A 24883-nucleotide genomic window follows, 5' to 3' on the forward strand; every position below is an offset into this window, starting at 1 on the left:
CGTAAATCATTTTGGCGGCTTCTGCTGATTTCATGGAACATTTCGAGTTCAGGTGCAAGTCCACTCGTCTTCAGCGAGTGTTCAGTCCCCTATAAATCTTCCCTGCATGCGTGAAGGGCCAAGAAGGCTCCTCGAACTATGCATATTAGTTTGTAAATATACATTGTATATTTGCTAGGACTGAGGATCGATGAATGTCAAGCCCAGTTGTTTGTCCACGCCTCCACCACAGCTCCGACCTAAAGTGTACACCAGACATGTTCATCAGGACTCACTTTGTCTCGCGGACCTCGAGTTCAAATTGCCCCGCTGTTGAGACGACCACGGTTCCTAGGGCGTGGTTGAACCGCCAACCCCGCCGCTTGGGGATAACGCAAAAGCTAGGGAACGTGGATCCATCCCGCCATAACACCCTTCCGACTCCCAGCTTTTCTTCATTATCATCTACCATCTATTGATCTTCCTTCGAGCGATCCCATCAGTATGGCTACTCTGGAGACTCAACCCCGGTTTATCTACAAGATTGTCCCCTCCACGGCGCCAGTCCGTGAGCCGTTGCCGGAATGTCTGCCAGTCAGCGAGTTGGACCAAAGCTCGGGCTTCGTCCATCTCTCCATGGCCAGCCAAGTGGCCAACACCCTCAGGTTCTTTTTTAGCGAGGAGCCCCTCGTATATATACTCAGAATCGAATATGCGAATGTCATCAAGGACATTCGTTGGGAGTCACCAGATGGGAAAGTGTGCGGTCCACGGCCCGGAGAAGGCTTGTTTCCCGTGAGTCCAAAAATAAATAGCCTTGAATCCTGGCAGACGAGATCATATTTCTAATTACAGAATAGCATCTCTATAACGGCCTGAAATTAGGTAAAGATGAGGTAGAAAGCATCGCGATCTGGCAGAATGAGGATGGCTGGGACAAGGCCCTTACGGGGGCAAAAGCATGGCTCTTGAACTGAGTCCGATCAGAAGGGGCTTGGAGATAACTTGGCTGCATTCAATCCCAGGTCTGTAGAATGTATGTAGTCTCTTTTTAATGGCTACGGCCGGCAAAGGAATTGACTTCAGAGTTAGCTTTTTCGTCAGGTTCTACTCTCTTTCTTTTTCCTCCCGGAACACTCATTCGAGGCGACGCATCAACGAGCCAGTCCATGGCGTGTATTGACTCATGACTCTCAAAATCAAGGTACAATTCAAATATTTCATAGGTTGTGGATTTCGGACTAGACCTAGCATTGGATCTGACTCTTTCACGGAAGCATCGTATCCTGTTACTAACTTGACCTGCATGTATATCCTCACCACGCGAGGATGAAAAGCATATAGTATAACCCCTTCTCAGGACTAGCCTAACACGTCATTTTCTTGAATGGGGAATTACTGCTACGACCGAGAGCAACGATTCGGATTTACTGAAACATCGTAATGATATGTCGAGATTAGCCGAGTTTTACAATTGGGGGATGGATGATATGTGAAGGTTGATGGAGAGTGACATATATATATATGTAGATAGTTCTTATGCGTGACGAATCCCAGCGCACAACCCACAATCACCAGGAACCCTCCAATCTCCAGCCACCAGCATCTCGAACTACCTGGCCATACCTGGCCATACCTGACCATTGTCCCTGGTGCCTCGAACGAGTCCGTCACATCAGCCCGTCATCATTGCTAAGCAGAATTGACTCACCGCCCACGAGGATCTCGTTTACCAGCCAATGAAATACTCGGGCCGTGTAAAAAGCCGGTACGCTAATCTTCATCGGGCCAAGACTGGCCGAGCACGGAAAAAGTGAAAAGGGAAGAACTCCTCGCTCGAACTTTTTCTTTTTCTTTCTTTTCTTTGGGAAAGCTGGCCTCTCTCCATCAGCAGATTGTTTCTTTTCTGTTGATTAATCTTCTCTTTTTTCTTGGATACCCCATCAATCTCTGATATCAGAGTTTCTTTCTATAAAAAAAAAAGTCAATAATGCCTATCACCAACAACGAGGCCGCGCCCGGTGCCGCCATGAAGGCTGAGATCCAGGACTACACCAAGGCCCTCGAGGTCCTGCAGACCTACAAGACCGCCGATGGTCTGGATGTTGATACTCTGCTCGACTCTGACAAGCACGGAGCTCTGACCTACAATGACTTCCTGATCCTGCCGGGCTACATCGGTAAGCCAGCCACATCTGGGGATCTGGCGAGACCGACTTGTTAACAATCGCGATGGATAGGCTTCCCCGCCTCCGATGTCACTCTGGACACTCCCGTTACCAAGCGCATCACCCTGAAGGCCCCCCTTCTGTCTTCGCCCATGGACACCGTGACCGAGCACAACATGGCCATCCACATGGCTCTGCTCGGTGGCCTGGGTGTTATCCACCACAACTGTGCTCCCGTGGACCAGGCTGAGATGGTCCGCAAGGTCAAGAGATACGAGAACGGCTTTATCCTGGACCCTGTTGTTCTTTCTCCCAAGGCTACTGTTGGTGAGGCCAAGGAGCTCAAGGCCAAGTGGGGTTTCGGTGGTTTCCCCGTCACTGGTAAGTTATTGAGAAAAAATTTTCCTTACCCAATATCTACCCCACTTCACATGATGAACACCTTTTTTACTTTATAACTTTCGTTCCACTGGGAGCAGCGAGAGCTGCACTGTAGAGAACTTTTTTAAACTGATCATACAACCCCCACAAACTACCTGTCTCACAATTACTCACCTGGCCGAAATGCTAACGATGACCTTGTGATAGAGAATGGAACCCTTCACTCCAAGCTGGTTGGTATGGTTACCTCCCGTGACATCCAGTTCCATGCCCAGCTCAGTGACCCCGTCACTGCCATCATGGCTACTGACCTGGTCACTGCTCCCGCTGGAACTACCTTGGCCGAGGCCAACGACGTTCTTCGTCAGTCTAAGAAGGGCAAGCTGCCCATCGTTGACACCAACGGCAACCTCGTTTCCCTGCTCTCTCGCTCGGATTTGATGAAGAACCTGCACTACCCCCTGGCCTCCAAGCTTCCCGAGTCTAAGCAACTGATCTGCGCTGCTTCCATTGGTACTCGTGAGGAGGATAAGATTCGTCTTCAGCTGCTTGTTGAGGCCGGCCTGGACATTGTCATCCTGGACAGCAGCCAGGGTAACAGCTTGTACCAGATTGAGATGATCAAGTATGTCAAGAAGACCTACCCTGAGATCGACGTTATCGGCGGTAACGTTGTTACTCGGGAGCAAGCCGCCGCTCTGATTGCTGCTGGTGTCGATGGCCTGAGAATTGGCATGGGCAGCGGCAGCGCTTGCATTACCCAGGAGGTTATGGCCGTCGGCCGCCCCCAGGCCGCTGCTGTTCGCAGTGTTTCCGCCTTTGCCGCCCGCTTCGGCGTTCCCTGCATCGCCGATGGTGGTGTCCAGAACCTTGGCCACATCATCAAGGGTCTGGCTCTGGGTGCTAGCACTGTCATGATGGGCGGTCTCCTTGCTGGTACCACCGAGTCCCCCGGTGAGTATTTCGTCAGCAACGAGGGTCAGCTCGTCAAGGCCTACCGTGGTATGGGCTCTATCGCCGCCATGGAGGACAAGAAGGCTGGCGCTGGCGCAAAGGACAGCAAGGCTAGCAATGCCGGTACTGCCCGCTACTTCTCCGAGAAGGCCGGTGTTCTTGTCGCCCAGGGTGTCGCTGGTTCCGTCCTGGACCGTGGCTCTGTTACCAAGTTCATTCCCTACCTCGTCGCCGGTGTTCAGCATTCCCTCCAGGACATTGGTGTGAAGAGCCTCGATGCCCTGCACAAGGGTGTCGACAACGGCACCGTCCGCTTTGAAATGCGCTCCACCAGCGCTCAGAACGAGGGTAATGTCAACATGCACAGCTATGACAAGAAGCTTTACTCGTAAGATCCAGGCTTCTATGAAGTATAAAACCTTCCCGCTGTGAATATAAATTAAGAAAGGGATGCTTGCACGATGATACGGTGGAAATAAAAATGGGGTATGATAGGGATCGGAGTTCGATTTTGAGGAATTAGCTTTATTTAATGAACACCATTGTTCTGGTCAGCTTTTTATCCAAGTTCCTAGTATTATCGGTAGAATTGTCATTTTCGGCCTCCTTGCGTAAACCTACTATTAGTACCTGCAGAGCCAACTTGTGCCGAAGCCGAAGCACATGGCGCGGCTTAAGTCGGCTACTCCCGATGTGGCCAAGGCGGACGCGGGGTACAAGGATATGCCTAGGCTCTCGGGTCAATCGCGGCTTGACTATAAACACCCTCCAAGCGAAGAAGTTTGGTGTTGGGAGATGTCTGCAATCAATCTAGGGTGCCTTTGCAGCCGTTGGTTACCTCCTAGATTGAGTTCATCCCTGTCGACTCCAATCACTCTGCCGGATCATCGCGTCGCGCGTGCCTGGCTTCCCCCTTCACAAACCGAAGAGGCTCCGTCCGATTTCATACCGCGACTTCTACCCCAATATCAGGGCCCAAGACCGACAGAATGGCGCACACTAAGGGCGATGGCCAAGACAAAAAACAGCCTGCGGTTCCTCGACCCAGTTCCAGGTAAGGGGATCCCCCAGCATCCATCAAACCGGCCAAAAGAGTTTCGCATATCCGAGATTAATGAAAACATGTTTCTTTCTATTTTCTAATGGCATGATAGTGTGATTGTAGTCTCTCCAAAGAACGAGATCTTGCTGCTCCATCGCGTGCAGACCTCTAGCTCTTTTGCCTCTGCTCATGTGTTTCCCGGCGGAAATTTGTCCGACCAAGATGGGCCTTGCCCGCCTCCAGAGGACCATTCCCGACACGAAGACGGTCCTCATTATCGTCGTGCAGCCATCCGAGAGCTTTTTGAAGAAAGCGGCATTCTTCTCGCTAGGAATGGGGGCTCTGGGAAGATGCTCGCTGTCGACGAAGCGGGCAGAGACCAAGGCCGAAGACTCATCCACCAGAACCAGGTGACATTCGAAACCTGGCTTGGACAGCAGAACGAAAATGCTGAGCCTGATATAGGTGAGAATCTATCATTTTATTAAGGCCGCAAGGGGTGTGCTCGAGCTAACTTGTGTAAGATCGATTGATTCCTTTCACACGTTGGGTGACACCGACCAATGTTCCCAAACGCTATACAACCCAGATGTATCTCTACTTCATGCCATTGCCCGTTAATATTAATACGAATCTGCTGAAGGAACTACCAGCAGAAGGCGAGCGCGAGGAAATCCAGGTTCCCACCAGCGACGGCGGCATCGAGGTCACCGAAGCCCAATTTCTTCCGGCATCGGAATGGCTTCGTCGTGCACAGAGCGGAGAGATTATTCTTTTCCCTCCGCAATTCCTCCTGCTACATCTAGTATCGGAAATTATGGATAAGGAGCCGCGGGCAGGCATTTCTATTGAGGAAATGGAGAAGCGGCGAGCAGCACTTGTAGAATTTGTGCACTCTGGCTCACCCGCTTGGACGCACAAGTGTATATCACCCAAGATGATGAAAATGACTGATGACGGTCGAGCCGTTCTAGCCCTAGATGAGCCAGGGCCCGAGCTGAAGGGATCTGCTAGACGGGGCGAGTCAGACTATGTAGTTCTAGTTCGATTCAAGAAGGGCAGTGCAAGGGAAGTAACAGTGGCTTGGAAAAGGGATGTTTTCCGTGAAGGGCGGGAAGATCGGAGTAACCTGTAAAGTGTATAGCTTCAATATACGATGAGATACCTGATTAGGGTACAAGTCAAGGAACAAGCCGTTGCATATTCCTCCCAATGCCCTATTTCGTAATGAAACCTTGTAACGCTTTAAGATACAAATAATAGGCCAATCTGTTATCTCCAGCGGTTGAGATAGAGCAAAATGGCTGAATATTGACAATCTCGTATGGACCTCTCATTTTTGTTGATCGCGATGCGGCAGAAAATTAATTGCCACTGCCCCACACTATGAGCCCCCGATAACACCACGCACTATCCCTGTTCCACCACGCCAGCCCTCGACAAAATGTCACATGACCCACACAAATCATTTGAGTCTCTAATTTTACGGGCCACCCAAAACCCTCTACCTCCAACCTCACCGTCGCCCGTCGAAACCTATACACCACATCCGCAAAAATGGAGAACGAGAAGGGAGAGATCGTCGATCTGTATGTGCATTCGCCTTCGAATTCGAGTTCGCTTTCGCTGCAATTCCGTCCCGATGTCCTGTCTCTGGTCTGCCCGCAGTCGCAAAAATTCATGTTCATTCCTCTTCCGCGCAAAGACTTTTAAAGCGCCATAGTCCTCTCCAATAAAGGATTAAACCCAGGATTTGCAGAGAGATCTGCGTCTTGAATATACGCAGTCCAGAAACAGGATATCGATCGGCTTTGGAGGGGACGATTTGAAATATCGAGTCCATTGGGAAATAGAAAACTAACGAGGCTCTTCTCCCAACAGCTACGTGCCCCGCAAGTGCAGCGCCACCAACCGCATCATCAAGGCCAACGACCACGCCTCTGTCCAGCTCTCCGTCGGCAAGGTTGACGAGAACGGCCGCTACACCGGCGAGAACCAGACCTACGCCCTGTGCGGCTTCATCCGTGCCCGCGGTGAGAGCGATGACTCCTTCAACCGCCTGGCCCAGCGTGACGGCTACCTCAAGAACGTGTGGACCGCTTCCCGCCAGCGCTAAATTTTCCGCTATGGTGTGGTTCGCATTGGGGTGGTGTTGACGGATTGATATGATGTGAGTGCCATTCCCGTCCAGATATACATGCTCTTCCAAACTAGCAACTGACTCATATCTTGAACAGACAAGCTGTGGCTTAGATTGTCCAGTTTGAGGATTGGCTATGAGAAAAATGGGAGGGGGAGTACTTGCATGTCTCCTTCGGTTTTGAATTTTTTCCCCTCTGGGAGGAACCCTGTTTTCCTACTGTCCTATCTATCGAAATGAAAAATGGAATCGACGACTTCACTGACTGGGTTTTCTCTACGATTCCCGCCAGTTCACAATCATCCTCTCCCAACACCTTTCCCCCTACCTTTCAACGGCCAGGAATAAGAACGCCGAAATTATGAAAATCCCCAAAAATTTGAATCCATCTCAAAAATCACCCCCTACCCTCCCCACTTTCCTCCCCATTCGTTGTTTCTATTCTTAATCTTCTCTATGAACCAACCGGCATATCAAGGCTTCCTCACCCTTGTAGACCGAAGAAATCGGATCGCTAACCCGGTCTGTGTTCCTGGTGTCTGCATATCCATGAGCGAGGAAGTAGAAATAGCACATCCAGCCGAATATTATGCTTCCAAAACCCGCCTTCTGAAGAGCCACTTCTGCAGAGTCTCATGCACTGGGGCACAGATACGGGTGGGACATCTTGCTGTAGACTTTACCCCGACTTAGATATGAGTTACTGGATTACTGGGAGCCATTTTCACATAGCTACAAATTTATGATTTAATTATGCAACAGTTACATCTCATAAGTATTCCGTCCCAGATTGTGATTTGGTCGAGCTTTGGGCTGTGATCCCATAAGCGGTCCTATCACATGCCTTGTATGCTCTTTTGATGTGTACCTAACTCCGACCAGACATTTCCGCAATGATCATACAATTTTGAGGGTACCTCTCGCTGAATTGTGTGGGTCAAATTGATTTGTCCATATCCCGGTATCGTGTTATTATCTTCAATTATGAGAGCGTCATCCATGGCAATATCTATTCTGGCTGTGATAGAGTCAGGAGATGTAAAGGTCATCATATTGGTTAAGCTCTGAACTAGCTAGGAAGGTGCCCTAGTGTCAGGTGACCTAGCTTGGAGGGTAACACCGGCCCTACATTTTCTCAACCTCCTCTGTAGTCATAGACGGACTGGGTTTTAGAAATGAACGTGTCGATCTTGAACTAAAGCAAGGCAGTGTGGCACATATTCTATGTGTTTCAAGTTTCTCTACAGCGCTTCCCTCATCCTGTGCTTGGGGCATAAGGCGGAAATCTGAAAGGAAGAACATTCGTTACTTGCGAAAGTAGATTTGATGTATTTTGTTTCATTTCTCCTCATCCATCGTAGACATGCATATATTGTCTTCCACATGAACTCGTGATGTCAAGTAAAGTTCCCAACACTTGTCGTCTCAAGACACTCACAGGCAAGACATATTTGAAAAGGGGGTTTAAATCTATTGATAATCAAGCCACCTCTACCCTGCTTGATCCTAGCTTTCCGTTTCTTTTTTGAACCTATTTCTCCAGACGAACAGCCGGGTTGGACTCGATGAAGTTCAGGTCGACTTTGTGGCCGAGGAGCTCACGGATGTTGCTCACGCCGTACCTAGAAGAGGAAAATTAGAAATCTGGAGAAAAAAGGAACCCCCACCCAAGAAAGTAAGGTGAAAGGTAAAAACAGCATTGGCAATACTTACTTGATCATAGTCGGCCTCTCCAGACTCAATCCCCAGCCGTAAACTCGCATATCCTTGGGAATACCCATCGACTCCAGCATCTCAGGCCGGAACATACCACTGTTACCAATCTCCACCCACTTGCCGAGGCCACCATGGTATCCGAAGATTTCCATACTGGGCTCGGTGTAGGGGTTGTACGCGGGCTTGAAGCGGAGCTGGTGAATGCCCATCTTGGCGAAGAACACTTCCATGAAGCCAATCAGACCACCCAGAGTCAGGCCGAAATCGGCGATGACACCCTCAACCTGGTGAAATTCTGCCAAGTGAGTAGCGTCGACGGCCTCGTTTCGGAAGACCCGGTCGATACTGAAGAATCGGGCTGGCCGTGGGTCGGCGGCCAGCTTGTGCAGCACATATGCGGAGATAGAGGTGGTATGCGTGCGAAGAACCAGGCGCAGCGACTCGTCCGCATTCCAGGGGTAACGGTAGCCGATAGAGCCAAACTTGCCCTTCTCGTGCACCTCGTGCACATTCTTCCAATATTGCTGGTAGTCAAGCGGCTTATCTTTAGTCGCTTTCGAGGCGGGCTGGGCGGCTTTGGGGCGGTGCGGGTCATTGAGAGGATCCTCACGCGGCGGGTCAGCCTTAAGAGGGTCGGCGATGTAGAAGGTATCTTGGAGGTCACGAGCGGGGTGTTGCTGTGGCACGAAGAGGGCGTCGAAGTTCCAGAAGCCGGTCTCGACGAAGCGGTTGGTGGGCATTTCCTCAAAGCCCATCTCAAAGAAGATGTTGCGGAACTCCTGGCGCACCTTGTTGAGAGGGTGCAGGGCGCCAGACGGTGTTGGGGCACCCTTGGCATTGAAGTTGTAGGGCTTCAGCTGGACGGTCTTCCATGAACCGCTGGCGATCATTTCAGGCGTGAGATCAGTCTCCTCCTTGACGAACTTCGGGGCAAACTTGGGGCCCTTGGAGATCTTGAAAGTGAATTCCTTAGACAGGGTGATCAGCTTCCTCCGCTTGAGGTCCGCCACGGCCTTTGCATCGCCGAGGGTCTTGGTTCGCTGCACGGTGAGCAGCAGTTCGCGGGTCTCGTCAACAATGGAGTCGGTGGTTGCTCGCAACAAGTCATTGTCTTTCTTAATCCAGCCACGCTTGAATGCATTGCCCTGGCCGACTTTGGCGTTATCCTTCCCCACAATGTCGGGTAGGTCTTTAATCTTCAAGCCATCTAGAGCGGCGACGACCGCGGCGAAGACCTTGGCCTCGTGACTGCCATTGGCAGCAATCTCCTCACCCTCGGAGGTGAGCAAAACAAGTTCTTTGTCGATGGTCTCATATGCGACCATTTCCCGCGACGCCAGGCGGTCTAGCGCACTTTTGACGGTCAATGAGGGGTTGGAGGGGAAGGCTTCGTTGGAGAAAATGGGCGCCTGGGACGCGGACAGGGCGTCCAAAATGGCGCTGATCAGTTCATCGGACGCCATGGCTGCAGCCGTTTCCTGCAAGGAGGGGATCTGGCGGAATCAATGCGGAGCGTGGGGGGTGGGAATTCGGACCTTACGGCGCCAGCCAAAAATCACGATGACTCTTTTCGCGGCATGAGATACGGAGATGTGCAGCGACCATTGGCGCTATTTCACCCCACCATCAAAATGTACAGGCTGTGCACACTACTTCCACCTTCCTACACAGCAACCTGTTGACTATAATCCCCCCTAACCCCCCGAAATTAGTAGTCTGATTGATGATCTCATATGTTATCCACTAGAAATAGAGATTCATATGTTGTTACATCAAGAACCCCTGGAATTCCAAAGACTACGATTACGGAGACCCACCCGTATTCGTAAAGAATGTCCTAATTTGGAAAGTCTGATCGAATCAACTGCAAATCGGCAAAATAGAATTTAATTGTCTCCTTATAGTCCCCCAAACATAAACCAGGCATCCAAATTAGGTCGCAGCATGCCTACCAGGAAATTGGTATAATAAGGAAGAGGGGGATATCACAAAGTAAGTAGTCTTAGATTGTCCTGCATGGTCTTCAAGCCACCCAACGTACCAAGCTGGTCATTGAACAAGTCACCATGTATATTCCGGTATTGGCAGCTTTCGCACTTCTGGAATCTGCTATTGTCTCATCAGCCACTGCGATAACATGCAAGACTTCTCCCCATGATGCGGCTTGGCCATCTGTTGAAGAATGGAATGCACTGAATAAAACGATTGAAGAAACTCTCCTTCGGACCAGCCCTGCCGCCTCTTCTTGTTATCCTGGGAATCCTTTCAGTTCTTCGCATGCTTGTTCTAGTGTGAAAAGCCATTGGTCATACGCTGCCTACCACGCTGCATGGCCCGAAAGCAACGACTACTCGGTATATAACAACAACTCTTGTCTCCCCCAGGAGTGGACGGATATATTGAGGGAAAGGGATGCAGTATCGGCGGACTGCCGCAATACATTGTTAATGCGACGACCGACGATCAAGTTGCAAAGGCTATGGCATGGGCTTCTCAGAAAGGAATTCGCATTATCATCAAGTCCACGGGACATGATCTCAGCGGGCGGTATGTCTCTTGATGACCTAGCGTCCTTATAAAATAACATTTTGATAAACTAACTGCTCAATCTTAATTAGTTCAACTGGTGCATACTCGCTCTCCATATGGACTCATAATTTCAGCCGTATTCAGCATCAGCCGGCCTGGAGGATCCCGGGAAGCAACGAATCTGCCGATGTGTTAATTTGCGGAGGTGGAAACAATTGGGGCACAGTTTACAATTATGCCCATAAAATAAAGCGCACAGTTGTTGGTGGTGAAGATGCAACCGTCGGCTTAGGTGGTTTGATTCAGAACGGAGGCCATGGCCTGCTATCTAGTACTCATGGACTTGCATCGGACCAAGTTTATCAGGTCACCGTGGTCACACCTGATGGCCAGCAGCTGGTAGCCAATGACCACCAGAACAAGGATCTCTTCTGGGCTGTCCGCGGTACAGGTGGCGGTCAGTTTGGTGTCGTGACTGAATTTGTCCTCAAGACCCATCCCGTCCCAGTCAATGTGGTTACTGGAGGTCTCACTTTCTATCCACGTGACAAATCCAATGCCAGTGAAAGTGCGTCTTGGGCTGCTCTCGCTGAAATTGCGTCATTGATTCCAGACCTAATGGACTATGGGATCACTGGCACTATCATGTCGATGACCGGGGAAGAGGCTGTCAGTTTGGTAGGCCTCAGCGAGTCACTTCCAGGAGCATCGGTTATCATCAGTTTTATCAGCTACAATTCGACAGTGATACATATGAACCAGACCATACAAGCACTTGTCGCTAAACTTCATAATGTTGGTCAAGATCATATTAATCATACTGTGACGACACCCTCAGCTGAAAGCTACTGGTCGTACACGAAGCCCAATTTTCTCTTCAGTCAATCGGCAGGAGCTTGCAGCCTTTTCACAAGCCGATTACTCGGCAGATCTGAGCTCTCCGACCTTCCAAAATCCAAGCTGATTTGGTATCTCAAGCAAATTTCTGTCGCTGAAGACTCCAAGAAAGGAGGTTTGCTTCTATTTGGACTGCAGGGTGGGCGTGGTCCTGCTAGTATCCCCGATGAAAGGCGCGGTAGTGTTCTGCCCGCCTGGCGAAAGGCTTATGCTCACGTCATGGCTTATGGCGCTTCTTCAAAAGCTACCGATCCCTCCTCGTCATTAAAAGAGAGTGCGAGGTGGTATGAAACTGTTAAAGAGCCCGTCTGGAGAGAGTGGGCCCCTAACACTGGCTCCTACATGAACGAAGGTAATGCTTTCAGCAGCACGTGGAAACATGACTTCTATGGGGCGAACTATGATCGACTGCTAGGAATCAAGCAAGAATACGATCCATACGAAAGCTTGTTTGTGTATAGTGGGATTGGCAGTGACAAATGGCACTATGACCTAGACACTGGCCTCGTCTGTCACTCGGAGGAATGATCAAGAAGAGCGAAATTTTAGCTCAACTCCAAGTGAATGAAACTATGAGTTCTTGCTACTTTATTTTCCTTGGTAACTTAAAAGTATATATTTCTTTGTGTTCTGGCTGGAAATAAGTGGTGTGACTCTGTTGTCGAATTTGAACGTTTTATTCCTATCGAGTATAGATATATTGCGCATTCACTGGGATGGAGTAACTAGGTCTGCGTAAATGGCATCTTGTCATAATAATGCCTCTTTTTTGTTTGAGTGTATTGAAAATAAACGCTCATTTCAACATCTTATAGCTCAAGCTTCAGTCTGCCTAGCCTCCCGGATTCCCCGTATATTTTAGGCAGGCTGCTTATTCCTCTCTGGATCCTCAAAAAGAAAGAATGATAGCTAATCTTAATTATCTCCGGGCCCAAGGGATAGACTATGATAGCCCGGGTCTTCTGTACATACTGCGGTTGGTTCTTTAGTCGCTCGGCGCATCTTCACGGACATATTTCAGGACGCATCTCTGGATTGTTTTAATCCTACCAAAGACAACATGAGGGTCGGAGACTTTATATATCGTGTAATTGAAGAATCAATACGACTATTTGGGCTAATACAGAGGTCCCTATCGGGCTGTCGATATGTGAGATACGAATACCAATAATAACTAGGTCCAAAGGGCGCAATAGCACAGCAGAAGCTTAATTCTGCCTACCTATTCATCACGCGACGAGTGAGTCGGCGATGCGGTGATGGCATCTTAATTGATTACTACGTTATTTCTCTGATGGGGCTCAAGGCTAACAAAACTCGAACGTCAATCTCATCGACATCCTACAGTCCTTCATTGTTAGACGCTAGCAACCAGAACTGGTCCAAGATCCGATATAGAGCATCCAGGTTTTACGGTCAGCTTCAGTCCAGGTCAGAATTATCTGAGAAAAAAAAAGATTAAAAAAAAGATTAAAAAAAGAAAAAAAAAAGATGGCCGGGAGAAACAGACCAAAAAGAACATCTCAGGTTATTTGTAGGAATAGCCGAACGCGGGGGTCGAACCCGCAACCTTGAGATTAAGAGTCTCACGCTCTACCGATTGAGCTAGCCCGGCAGGGCTGGTTGGAGAGCAACGAGGAATTTAGCACTATGAATGGCTAAACACCAACCGGAGACACTTGAGATCATCAAGCGAAGCGGCTATCGGGGATGTTGTGTATCAGGTTGGACCGTTTCGGTATACTCAATATACGATTCTTTTACATTCCCACTTGAAATTTCTTACGCAAGAAAGTGCTTGAGGTCATTGATGTCATCATCACGCAAGTAAATAATCTCTGATCTCCACCATGACCTCAGGCTGCTGTTGGCGATCAATGCAGAAATATATAATTACATGCAGTGAAAAAAAAAGACTGTCAAAGTACCATATGAGAAAATCAGTGCATCTGGAAGATATCTCATAATTTTCCTCCAGGCTTGGTCCGCCAACCCTGACGACTGGCCGAGAACAATACTATTCATCCACATCTTTGCCATTGCCCCGGGCTGGGTATATAGTTCATAGTTGACGAGCTGGCTGTTCCGTCAAATTCGGGCGTGGATGTCTCCCGCATGCGCGTGCGCGACTCCTTTGCATGTCTGATCGCCGCCTATTATTTCTCCCCCGACAAAGCCGTTGGGAAGGCCCCGCGTGGCTTTGACGCCATTCATTTCCCCCAAGTTAATTCTGAGTCTCGCGACGAGGCCCAAGTGTCATGCTGTCCGTCCCAGTGCGTCTTTTGCCACCTGATGAGCTGTCCTGTCTCTGCACGCTTGGCCGCTGACTGCAACGGTTGAATCCGAATGGGCGGTCTTGGTCCTCCAGCAGGGATGCTCTGGCGACATCTCCACATCTTGTTCTTTCTGGGACGGCGAATGAATCCTTCGGATCTCCGATGCCGTGGGTGGGACAAGGTACAGGGCCTTAGCGAATTACAGGTAACCCTGTTGGATTCCCTGTTCCCTTGGATTTTACGGACTACCAATGATAAGATCCATACTGGAGGAGTGCCTATCAGAGCGGAGGATGAGAGAACATCCAGTAATGACTAGGGTTGAGTCAAGCGCCTCGAGTACAAGCGTACATGCCCCGAGCCTGTTCCTCGGTACTCCGAATGTGAAACGAGCGCGGTGCAGTGCTACCGTTGAACCTTAAGCATGTCCAGGGCAAACGTTTCCCCGTGGCCGATGTATGGGCCCTGGGTTTAACTAACATACGGTAATTTCACGGTGAACTCACAAACCAACCAGTTCGAGGGAAGTAATAAATAGTGGATATAGCCAGCCAGCTAATGAGCATCCGGGAATGGAGACGTTCTCAGCCACAACTTGTTATTTTTCTTCGGTCGGCGAGAGACCCAAACTCTTTGAGAACGTCCCCGAGACAAACGACCTCCTGAGTCCACTTTTTCTCTCCCTTCCCGGCAATGAAGGTTCGCGAATGGATCTGCCTATTCTCCACCCACAAAGAACCGCACTGGTTCCCGAAACTTTCTCCTGGGGCGGCCGGCCTTGTCCCGCAAGGCTCTGATGAACCGAGCAGAGGAGCAAATGGCGAGGAGAGTCGGAGGATTTCCTAGGGCACAAACAATCACGCTATCAGAGAGCGGGCCCAGGACTATTGACAACTCAAACCATGAACCCGCTGAACTGGAGAGTGAGGCAAGCGATCGCCGCTGGGGCTTGGCGATCCTCACGCTTTTCAGCCCGGTCCTGGGTGAACTTCGTCAAGCGGACCACGGCGTGGTGAAACGACTCAGGCTCCGGCTTGACGGGCATAGTGGCGCGGCATTTCATGAGTCCTGATATCCCCAATCTCTCTCCCCTGCCGTATCTGCAGCCTGCAGTCTGCAGTCGTTATCGACGGCAGCATCTGGAAAGACCCTGGTCGGTGGGCGAACTCTATCGCACCGGACGTTGTCCGTGCGTTGGTCAGTAGCCCAGCAGGTCAATTGGCCCTGTGGCTGTTCAAGATTTGTCGTTAATCAGCCGTCCGTCAGAGATGAGGTGAGGAAGTCTGATAATCTCGTCAACATCTCCACGAGTCCCGTAGAACCAGTCATTTGCCTCTCTGTCTTGGGAGTCCGTTGTCTCGGGGGTTGTGTCTTGGGAAGGAAGTGCCAGTGTGGTTCAAGTTCGCTAGTCGACTTAGTCAACTCGTTTAAAGTCAAGTCACGGGCGCCAGGACCGGCACTCTTGTACTCCGTAGACGAGAAAAAAAAAGAGAGGACCCGAGACAGAGACGTCAACAGGGACGTGAACCTCCATCACCGCCCCTTTTGAAATCTTCCCCTCTCGATCTCCGATCACCCATTACCCATTACCCATCACCTCCACCCGCTTCAATCCTCCTCTTCCCTTCCTTCCTACCCCTATCTGGTTCCTTTATCACCCAAGCTCGCTGGGCTGCTTTTTGCTCGATCCCCCCCCCGCAAAAAACGCTTACATAACCACCCCCGTCGTGGTTCCCCCCCTTCATCCCGGACTCCCTCAAGGTTCCCTTTCAGATCACCCCCCGAGTCATTCGGGACCTCCCTTCATCCCTCGACATCGTCCCGAATCACTGCGTGGAAGTCGCCTCATGTCGTCCTAACCCCGCTACTACGATCTGTTGTGTCAGAAACTCGTCCGGTGAGCATCTCGCCCTGAAAATAGCCCATAGCCCATATCGTCTCAGGTTGGCTTTCGTCCATCCCGAAAATCTTAATTCCTCCCCTTTTTCTCCCTGGGTAGCTGGATCACCGCAATTCCCAACCAAGGAAGATCGGTGTACCCCCCTCATCACCCCCAATTTTGTCAGGGATGAACCTCTCTAGGCGGTCGGGGGAGGATGAAAGTCTTGACTAGGCGGGCGGGTGCCTGCAAAAAAAGTTCCTCACTAACGAGCGCAGGGCACAATGGCTGGCGCGGACGAGACGCTCGCAGCCGCCACGGCTGTGCTGCAGTCTCTGGCCAGAGACGAGCCGACCACCGGCTCTTCCTCCCCTCCCTTTGATTTCGAATTCCCCTCGACCAACGGGACTAAAGCTTCCAAACTACCCGGGGAACCCACCGCTGCAAAGGCCGCCTTCGAAGCCGAGTTGGAGGCCTTGGTGCGCCGCGTGCACCACCTGGAATTCCAAGCTGTCAGTCATCACAAATTCCCCGACGAACCCCAGCAGGCCCCGTCTGCCTTCGGATCCAACAAGAAGGACCCTGATTTTTTGTGGACCTTCGGGCTCGATCGCTTGTCGTCCGGTCAAGGTTCTGACTCTTCTTATTGCCTCACACAGCAGCAAAAACTGAATCAACCCGATCGGCGACAGCGAACCCCCTCGGGCCCCGACGACCACCAACCCTCCTCGGCCCCGACCGGAGACCTTGACGATGACGATACCGACGAGGAGGATGAGAACGGCACCGGCACGCGCGTGGTACGCGAGGAAGACATCAGCTTCCTGCGCAATCACGTTCAGAAACAGGCCGAGGAGATCAGCTTCCAAAAGGATATCATTGCACAGGTCCGCGACGAGCTGCAAAAGCAGGAGGAGCACACCCGCCGTGCCCTGACCAAGGTGGAGAATGAGGATGTCGTCCTCCTCGAACGAGAGCTCCGGAAGCATCAACAGGCCAACGAAGCCTTCCAGAAGGCCCTGCGGGAAATCGGCGGCATTATCACCCAAGTTGCCAATGGTGATCTTTCCATGAAGGTTCAGATCCACCCCCTGGAGATGGACCCCGAAATCGCTACGTTCAAACGCACCATCAACACCATGATGGACCAGCTGCAGGTCTTCGGTAGTGAGGTGTCTCGAGTCGCTCGTGAGGTCGGAACGGAGGGCATACTAGGTGGACAGGCTCAAATAACCGGCGTCCATGGTATCTGGAAGGAACTAACGGAGAATGTGAACATCATGGCCAAGAATCTGACGGATCAAGTGCGAGAAATTGCTGCAGTCACGACCGCTGTCGCACACGGAGATCTCAGTCAGAAAATTGAGAGCCGTGCTCAGGGTGAAATCTTGGAACTGCAACAGACAATCAACACTATGGTGGATCAACTACGGACATTCGCAACGGAGGTCACGCGAGTCGCGCGTGATGTCGGTACGGAAGGTGTACTCGGAGGTCAAGCGCAAATCGAAGGTGTACAAGGAATGTGGAACGAACTTACGGTAAATGTCAATGCTATGGCGAACAATCTCACCACGCAAGTGCGTGATATCGCTACTGTCACCAAGGCTGTCGCCAAGGGCGATCTGACACAGAAGGTGCAAGCCAACTGCCGAGGAGAAATCGCCGAACTTAAGAATATTATCAATTCCATGGTGGACCAACTTCGGCAGTTCGCCCACGAAGTCACGAAGATTGCAAAGGAGGTCGGAACAGATGGTGTGCTTGGAGGTCAGGCCACAGTTAATGACGTGGAAGGCACGTGGAAGGATTTGACCGAGAATGTCAACCGCATGGCCAACAACCTGACTACCCAAGTGCGTGAAATTGCGGATGTCACCACCGCAGTCGCCAAGGGTGATCTGACCAAAAAGGTCACTGCCAATGTCCAGGGTGAGATACTTGATCTAAAGAGTACTATCAACGGCATGGTGGATCGACTCAATACCTTTGCCTTCGAGGTCAGTAAGGTGGCTCGTGAGGTCGGTACCGACGGTACACTTGGTGGTCAAGCGAAGGTCGACAACGTGGAAGGAAAATGGAAAGATCTCACCGACAACGTGAATACCATGGCCCAGAATCTCACATCTCAAGTGCGGAGTATTTCAGACGTCACGCAAGCTATTGCCAAGGGCGATCTCAGCAAGAAGATTGAGGTGCATGCCCAGGGAGAAATTCTCACACTCAAGGTTACCATCAACCACATGGTGGGTCGTCTTGCCAAGTTTGCAACCGAACTCAAAAAGGTTGCCCGAGATGTCGGTGTCGACGGAAAGATGGGTGGTCAAGCCAACGTGGAGGGCATCGCCGGAACTTGGAAAGAAATCACTGAGGACGTCAATACCATGGCTGAAAACCTTACGTCCCAAGTACGTGCATTTGGCGAAATTACAGATGCCGCCACGGATGGTGATTTCACCAAACTTATTACGGTCAATGCCTCCGGAGAAATGGACGAGCTGAAGCGCAAGATCAATAAGATGGTTTCCAACCTGAGAGATAGTATTCAGCGTAATACTGCTGCCAGGGAGGCTGCCGAACTTGCGAACCGCACCAAGTCTGAATTCTTGGCAAACATGTCCCACGAGATCCGAACACCCATGAACGGTATTATTGGCATGACTCAACTCACTTTAGATACTGATGACTTGAAACCATATACCCGTGAGATGTTGAACGTGGTTCACAACTTGGCCAACAGCTTGCTCACAATTATTGACGATATACTCGATATCTCAAAGATCGAAGCAAACCGTATGGTCATTGAGAGCATCCCATTCACTGTGCGGGGAACTGTCTTCAACGCGCTTAAGACGTTAGCTGTCAAAGCGAATGAGAAGTTCCTGAGTCTCACCTACCAGGTCGATAATACTGTACCGGACTATGTAATTGGTGATCCATTCCGTCTGCGTCAGATTATTCTGAACTTGGTTGGAAACGCTATCAAGTTCACTGAGCATGGCGAAGTCAAGCTTACTATTCGGAAATCTGACCGCGAACAGTGCACCATCAATGAGTATGCATTTGAATTCTCAGTCTCAGATACTGGTATCGGTATTGAGGAAGACAAGTTGGACTTGATCTTTGATACCTTCCAGCAGGCTGATGGGTCTACTACCCGTCGTTTCGGTGGTACTGGTCTCGGCCTTTCAATTTCGAAGCGCCTAGTGAACTTGATGGGTGGTGATGTATGGGTCACTTCCGAGTATGGCCATGGAAGTACTTTCCACTTCACCTGCGTGGTCAAGCTTGCGGACCAGTCCTTGAATGTCATTGCCTCTCAACTTTTGCCATACAGGAACCACCGAGTACTTTTCATCGACAAGGGTCAGAATGGCCTCCAAGCCACCAATGTTATCAAGATGCTCAAGCAGATTGAGTTGGAGCCACTGGTTGTTCGCAATGAAGAGCATGTACCACCACCTGAGATCCAAGATCCTTCCGGAAAAGAGTCTGGTCATGCCTACGATGTCATCATTGTTGACTCCGTTGACACTGCTCGCATTCTGCGGACTTTTGACGAGTTTAAGTATATACCCATTGTTCTCGTCTGTCCTTTGGTCTGTGTGAGCTTGAAGTCTGCCCTGGATCTTGGTATCAGTTCTTATATGACGACCCCGTGCCAGCCCATTGATCTGGGTAATGGCATGCTTCCCGCTTTGGAAGGCCGCTCAACACCCATCACCACTGACAACTCTCGTTCGTTCGACATTCTCCTTGCAGAGGACAATGACGTGAACCAACAGCTTGCCATGAAAATTCTCCAGAAGCACAACCATAATGTCTTTGTTGTGGGCAATGGTTTGGAAGCTGTGGAGGCTGTCAAGAAGCGCCGCTACGATGTCATTCTCATGGATGTTCAGATGCCTGTTATGGGTGGATTTGAAGCCACTGGAAAGATTCGCGAGTATGAGCGGGAGAGTGGCCTTCAACGCACCCCAATCATCGCCCTCACAGCTCACGCCATGTTGGGTGACCGTGAAAAGTGTATTCAAGCCCAGATGGACGAATACTTGTCCAAGCCGCTCAAGCAGAATCAGATGATGCAGACGATTCTGAAGTGTGCGACGCTTGGTGGTTCGCTTCTGGAGAAGAGCAAGGAGTCTCGAATCTCCAGCAGTGGAGAAATGCACCCAATCCACTCCTCCGTGGCTTCGGATAACCAGAATCAGCAGCAGCATCAACAGCAGCGGTCCCAAAAACAGCAACCGCTGCCTTCGCCCACACGCCTTGGTGTAGACAGAGCAATCACTGCCTCTGGCTCCATCGGCCGCGGCAGCGTTGTGAGTCCCGTGGAAGACAAAGACGAAGAGATGATCGATGATCGGGTACGTTAGCAAGTATGTTTCAAAGAGCTGCGTTCCAGATCACTCCCGGGCTAATTGTTTCTCCTTGTATAACAGACGTTACTGCGCTCCAACAGTACCTGAGCTCATTTGCATACCATGAACATTTATTTCGCCCGCCATGCAGATTTGTCAGATGGTTTCGATGTGGCCCGTTGATACCCTGTCCATATGAATCTTTTGCCTGCTTCTTTCTTCATCATATTCTGTTCTTGGTGCTGAAACAAAATAGCTTTTTTGTTTTGTTTTGTGGACTTTTTTTACCTTCTCACACACATTCCCCCATACCCATCTGTCATCACCATCCCTCATGGAACCTTTCTCTCCATAGGAGCTATACTTCTATTGCTGCATTCGTTTATCTTTTTATTATCAGGTGGTGTTTGGCGCATCTATTGACAGGAACTATGGTCTGTTCGGCAGTCAAGTCGGTTACTGAAGGGGGGAGTTTGTTAACAAGAGGGGTTCCACATTTCTTTTTCTATACGTCGCCCCTTAGGACTCGATTTCATTCCATCGTCACGTTTGCCATCTATTCTCTCGCTTGCGGCCCATCCTTGGAGCCTGTGTCTATGCTCTCTTTCTCTTCCCATTTTTGTATTGTATTTAGTTGCCATTGTTTGTCTTAACCACCTAGTCAAACCGGCGAGGTGTGAGTTAAAGAGCGAGCGCCCCTATCTTTGGCTTTCAAGTTCTTTTTTTACCTCTTTCCATTGTCTCTGACGCTCTTCCCGAGGTGGCGTGTTTTCTTTCAAGGTGAATGCCGGATACCTTGATCATTACTCGCTCTGAGACTAGAATGCAATTTTACTTCATTGAACACCTGGCTTTAAGATTCTTTGTAGATTGATTCGAGATTTCTAAGTATTAATGTCTGATATCTAATGAGCCTATGGTTCAGGGGCGACCCATGAGCCCTGATGAGTCGATCCGAGTCATATCTACCTTCAGTTTGACCATATTTTGTGTACTCGACAAAAGAGATCGAAGACAGGAGGTAATGTAATGTACCATCGAACATCTAAGCTCTGTCGGTCATAAGCTTGAGTTCAGTGTAGCCAGAAGAGATGGGCCATATTTCATTGATGCCCATCCAAGAACACCCAGAGCAGGTAAAGTTACCGCACCGAGTCGAAGCGTTGCAGCCAGCATATGTGGCTTGAGGAAATTTTCGACGATCCTCTTAAACCTCTCAGGCCCGTTGCGGTCAGGATATTCTTCCTCAGGAATTGGCAGGCCCAAGAAGGGGCAGATTTGTTCCCAGCCGAGACCTTCCTCGAGTTTAATAATACAAAGACGATCAGCGGGAATAGTTTCCTTTGCCATTTTGATGCTGAAGTTTGGGTTTAGTTTGTGCTCGAACTTCCATCCTAGCCTAGAAAGCAGATCGGGGCACCTACTACTCGTCATAATAGCTGATCAGCTCTTTCTCGTTGTCCGGATCGCCGGGCTTGGTGCAGCCAGAAAGGGCTGAGTACACCATGCAATTGACTTCCAAGAATTCGTGTAGAGTCGCGTCGAAGTGCTTCAAGATGTTGAAAGGGAATTGCGAAGAAAGGGCAACAACTCCACCGGCAGAGTTGTTGAGGGACCGCGCCCAACTGTCTGGCCTGCGTTCGGTGAGAATGAACTTGACCTCGGGGTCATTTGCGTATGCCTCGAAAATATTCTTGCCCAAGTAACTGGGGATCTCGACAAGGCACTGAGTCAAATTAGACTGGCACAGAACGAATTATAGTCCTAGGTTGAAGGAGAAAATTTCCACTCACATCATAGTCTCCGATCCACTTCTCGAAATCAGGCCTTGTATATCGTTTGACTCCTGACATGCGATTATACTGGGCAATAATTGCCTCCTTGAAAACCCTCATGTGCGACAAGCCATGAACCAAGATGCATTCGTAGAGATGATACGGTCTGAAACCGAGTATTTGCATCGCGCTGTAAAGTCCAAGCGTTCCCGAGCTATGTGTTCACAATAGAATTAATTTGGACATCATCATATTTGGCCAGGGAGAAATAATTGATTGGGTCTCTTACCGGCTGGGGCTAGCGACGATCACTTTCACAGGTCGGACTTTCGCCGGCGTGGGCCATTGATCTATTAGTCGAGACATTCTGGCTTATAGTCCAATTGAGGGACTGACAAGAAAGTAAAAGAAGTAGAACGCGACCGTAAATGAATCTATGAAAGACCATGGGGGATGCAGTTGTCTTTTATGGAGATCCTGCGGCGAAAACAGGATCCAATTATTTCAAACTTGGTAATAATCAAAGCTGCTGGGGCCATAGGGCCAAATGGTAGCGAGCCACTCAGCCTCCAAAGCTTTGACACTAAATAAGACGATCAGAAACAAAGAAGGGAATACACTTCGCGCATGTCCAGTTTTGTATGATGGGAGCAAATAAAGTACAAGACCAAAATGTTCTCAGCATTGTCTGTCTTGGCTCAGCCCTAGGAGCTAAGAACACGACAGACATGCACAGTTCGAGCTTAATCCAGACTCCGGGACGTGTGATTATCAGCCCTCACCACATCCTGTCAAAAAATAGAGGGTTCCAGCTTGTTAAGTTCGTGAAGCGAGCTTCGCACAAAATTCCTAAACAGTAAGTAAAGTGCATCGACCCACCCAAGCTGAACGGCTGAGAAAGACTTGAAGGAGGTAAGTCATCTGATTGAATGTCAATAGGGGCCATTCAGGCATCCCGTGTCTTGGGGCCGTCATATCGCTATAAATTCAAGGCACTCGAGCTCTGTTTGGCTATCCTCGTACCCTCTCACTGTGCACAGACCGTCTTCGAAGTGGGCAACGTGGCAGCAAATCAAAACGGAAATTGGGGCCAAAAATAGTCGTTCAAGAAGGATAGAAATGCGATATATACGTGCGGGCTGCGAAGGAATAGTGATCGGTGGTGTTGAAAACTGTTGGATTTTTGGACTTGTTTCGTTAGCTGCCGGGTAAGCGTAGCCCGGAGTTTGGCTTCTTTCATGCAGTAAAAATGGAACAGAAGTCTCTATTCCATGAGAAAGCGCATAATCAATAATATAATTTGGATTCTTATTAGCACTCCAGAAATCAATTATTTAAGTTGCATTATCGCATGATCAATCTCCAATTGCCCCTCGACAACTTAAGCTTATTTACCATGCAGCCCTCTCGCATCAACATTCCTGGGGCGATAATCCCATACGCGTTTAATTTACCCACGGGTGACCTTTCACTGGCCCTCTTCACACCATGTGACAACATCCATGTTACCTGACTAGTGATATCTACTCGGAAAACGTTCCTACCTTCGCTCGACAATCACATCGGACAAACTCAGAAGAAAGCAATTTTATTACATATCCGCTTCCTCTACTTCCAGCAAAGATTAGAATCAGCCCAGCTAATGTATACCAACTCATTACCTAAAAAGACATTATAAAATTGTAGGGCTTGGGTTGAGAACCAGCAATGTTTTTGAACCAGTTCTACTCCCCGCGAAGATACTGCTCAATTTCTGTACCTGATGCGGGGGAAACGTGGAAAGACTCCTCCAGTCTGCAGCTGAGTGGACGTCAATGTCGTACTAATGCTTGTAAGGTTGAGAGTGCTCGTAGAGTTGGAAAGGGGGCTAGTCGTGTTGGTGAAGAACGCCGTCATATTCCCTAGTACCCCACGGCGAACGATGCCAGCGGGAATAACTGCCCGAGGTGTCACCGAGGACCCCCCGGCACGCGAACTTGCAAGTCCGGATGCCGCACCGGCAGCTTCTGTCGATGTTGGCAGTGTTCGCAGAGTACTGCTGCTCGCACTAGGGGGGACGGTGCTGCTGAAGCCGGGAAGTAGGGGCGTTGAGATGCCGGTGATTAGACCGGTAGGTGTACCTCCCGAACTGGAGCCTGAGATCGCGGAGGACGAAACAAACGAGAACAATCTGCCCGCTGGCGCTGAGCTCTGGGTAGCGGCCGCCCGACTGCTGCTGGGGGAGCTGCTAGCTGTAGCTCCTCCGGTCGCCCCAGATGCAGAAGAGCTGGGACAGCTGATTACTGTGACTGTTGTTGTACTCATACTCGCTGGGCAAGCAGCACAGAGAGCGCTTGCCACTCCGCAAAGTCCACTTGTCGTAGGCTGTGGCGTAACAACTACCGCAGATAGAGTAACTGTCGAGCCTCCAACAGCGGCACTCGAGCTCCTACCGCCGCCAGAGCCAAAATTAGAACCAGAACCTCCTGGGCCTCCCCCACTGGATCCTCCAGTGCCGGTATTTTGGCGGCGACTCATTCCATTATCCCGACCCATGAATATAGCGTGCGGATCTGCTTTATCTTCGTGCCTCTCAAATCCGGCATGCCAATCCGCGTTGTCAATATCGTCTGCGCGTACAGGAGAGTTGAGCAGAAGGGCGCAAGAGAGTGCCAGTAAGGCCAAGAACTTCTGGACAAACATGAAGACACGTATTCAAAGAGACAAGCTTCAGCTGCGGAGATTGGCCAAGAATTGTTCTGATAAAAGCTTGGGAGGTGTGTTGACCAGTGTAAACTGGAATTGTG

The 24883-nt window shown here is 50.0% G+C and overlaps 9 protein-coding genes across 9 annotated transcripts; 6 read left to right on the forward strand and 3 right to left on the reverse strand.

Annotated features, from left to right (window-relative positions):
• Positions 1-483: 483 nt before the first annotated feature.
• N7462_002590 (DUF952 domain-containing protein) lies at positions 484-956 on the forward strand (the record flags this gene model as incomplete). Its single annotated transcript, XM_057074316.1, has 2 exons — positions 484-774; positions 840-956. The coding sequence occupies 2 exons, from the start codon at positions 484-486 to the stop codon at positions 954-956; spliced, it is 408 nt and encodes a 135-aa protein (XP_056937957.1).
• Positions 957-1969: 1013 nt separating this feature from the next.
• Positions 1970-3874, forward strand: N7462_002591 (putative IMP dehydrogenase; the record flags this gene model as incomplete). The annotated part of the gene is made up of 3 exons (XM_057074317.1): positions 1970-2159; positions 2220-2528; positions 2736-3874. The coding sequence occupies 3 exons, from the start codon at positions 1970-1972 to the stop codon at positions 3872-3874; spliced, it is 1638 nt and encodes a 545-aa protein (XP_056937958.1).
• Positions 3875-4145: 271 nt separating this feature from the next.
• N7462_002592 (NUDIX hydrolase) lies at positions 4146-5659 on the forward strand (the record flags this gene model as incomplete). The annotated part of the gene is made up of 3 exons (XM_057074318.1): positions 4146-4536; positions 4648-4989; positions 5049-5659. 3 exons carry the CDS (start codon positions 4146-4148, stop codon positions 5657-5659), a joined length of 1344 nt encoding a protein of 447 aa, XP_056937959.1.
• Positions 5660-6081: 422 nt separating this feature from the next.
• On the forward strand, positions 6082-6640 carry rps21 (40S ribosomal protein eS21; the record flags this gene model as incomplete). The annotated part of the gene is made up of 2 exons (XM_057074319.1): positions 6082-6113; positions 6406-6640. The coding sequence occupies 2 exons, from the start codon at positions 6082-6084 to the stop codon at positions 6638-6640; spliced, it is 267 nt and encodes an 88-aa protein (XP_056937960.1).
• Positions 6641-8195: 1555 nt separating this feature from the next.
• On the reverse strand, positions 8196-9843 carry N7462_002594 (phenylalanine--tRNA ligase subunit alpha; the record flags this gene model as incomplete). The annotated part of the gene is made up of 2 exons (XM_057074320.1): positions 8196-8286; positions 8378-9843. The coding sequence occupies 2 exons, from the start codon at positions 9841-9843 to the stop codon at positions 8196-8198; spliced, it is 1557 nt and encodes a 518-aa protein (XP_056937961.1).
• Positions 9844-10446: 603 nt separating this feature from the next.
• Positions 10447-12334, forward strand: N7462_002595 (putative isoamyl alcohol oxidase; the record flags this gene model as incomplete). The annotated part of the gene is made up of 2 exons (XM_057074321.1): positions 10447-10949; positions 10999-12334. 2 exons carry the CDS (start codon positions 10447-10449, stop codon positions 12332-12334), a joined length of 1839 nt encoding a protein of 612 aa, XP_056937962.1.
• A 3911-nt stretch (positions 12335-16245) lies between these two features.
• On the forward strand, positions 16246-20430 carry tcsC (putative two-component osmosensing histidine kinase (Bos1); the record flags this gene model as incomplete). Its single annotated transcript, XM_057074322.1, has 2 exons — positions 16246-20328; positions 20404-20430. 2 exons carry the CDS (start codon positions 16246-16248, stop codon positions 20428-20430), a joined length of 4110 nt encoding a protein of 1369 aa, XP_056937963.1.
• A 951-nt stretch (positions 20431-21381) lies between these two features.
• Positions 21382-22463, reverse strand: N7462_002597 (sulfotransferase family protein; the record flags this gene model as incomplete). Its single annotated transcript, XM_057074323.1, has 4 exons — positions 21382-21679; positions 21750-22048; positions 22116-22311; positions 22387-22463. The coding sequence occupies 4 exons, from the start codon at positions 22461-22463 to the stop codon at positions 21382-21384; spliced, it is 870 nt and encodes a 289-aa protein (XP_056937964.1).
• A 1380-nt stretch (positions 22464-23843) lies between these two features.
• N7462_002598 (uncharacterized protein) lies at positions 23844-24779 on the reverse strand (the record flags this gene model as incomplete). The annotated part of the gene is made up of 1 exon (XM_057074324.1): positions 23844-24779. The coding sequence occupies one exon, from the start codon at positions 24777-24779 to the stop codon at positions 23844-23846; it is 936 nt and encodes a 311-aa protein (XP_056937965.1).
• Between the last annotated feature and the right edge of the window lie 104 nt (positions 24780-24883).

Source organism: Penicillium macrosclerotiorum (assembly GCF_028827735.1).
Source record: "Penicillium macrosclerotiorum strain IBT 26536 chromosome Unknown utg000002l_segment0_segment0, whole genome shotgun sequence".
Taxonomy (NCBI): domain Eukaryota; kingdom Fungi; phylum Ascomycota; class Eurotiomycetes; order Eurotiales; family Aspergillaceae; genus Penicillium; species Penicillium macrosclerotiorum.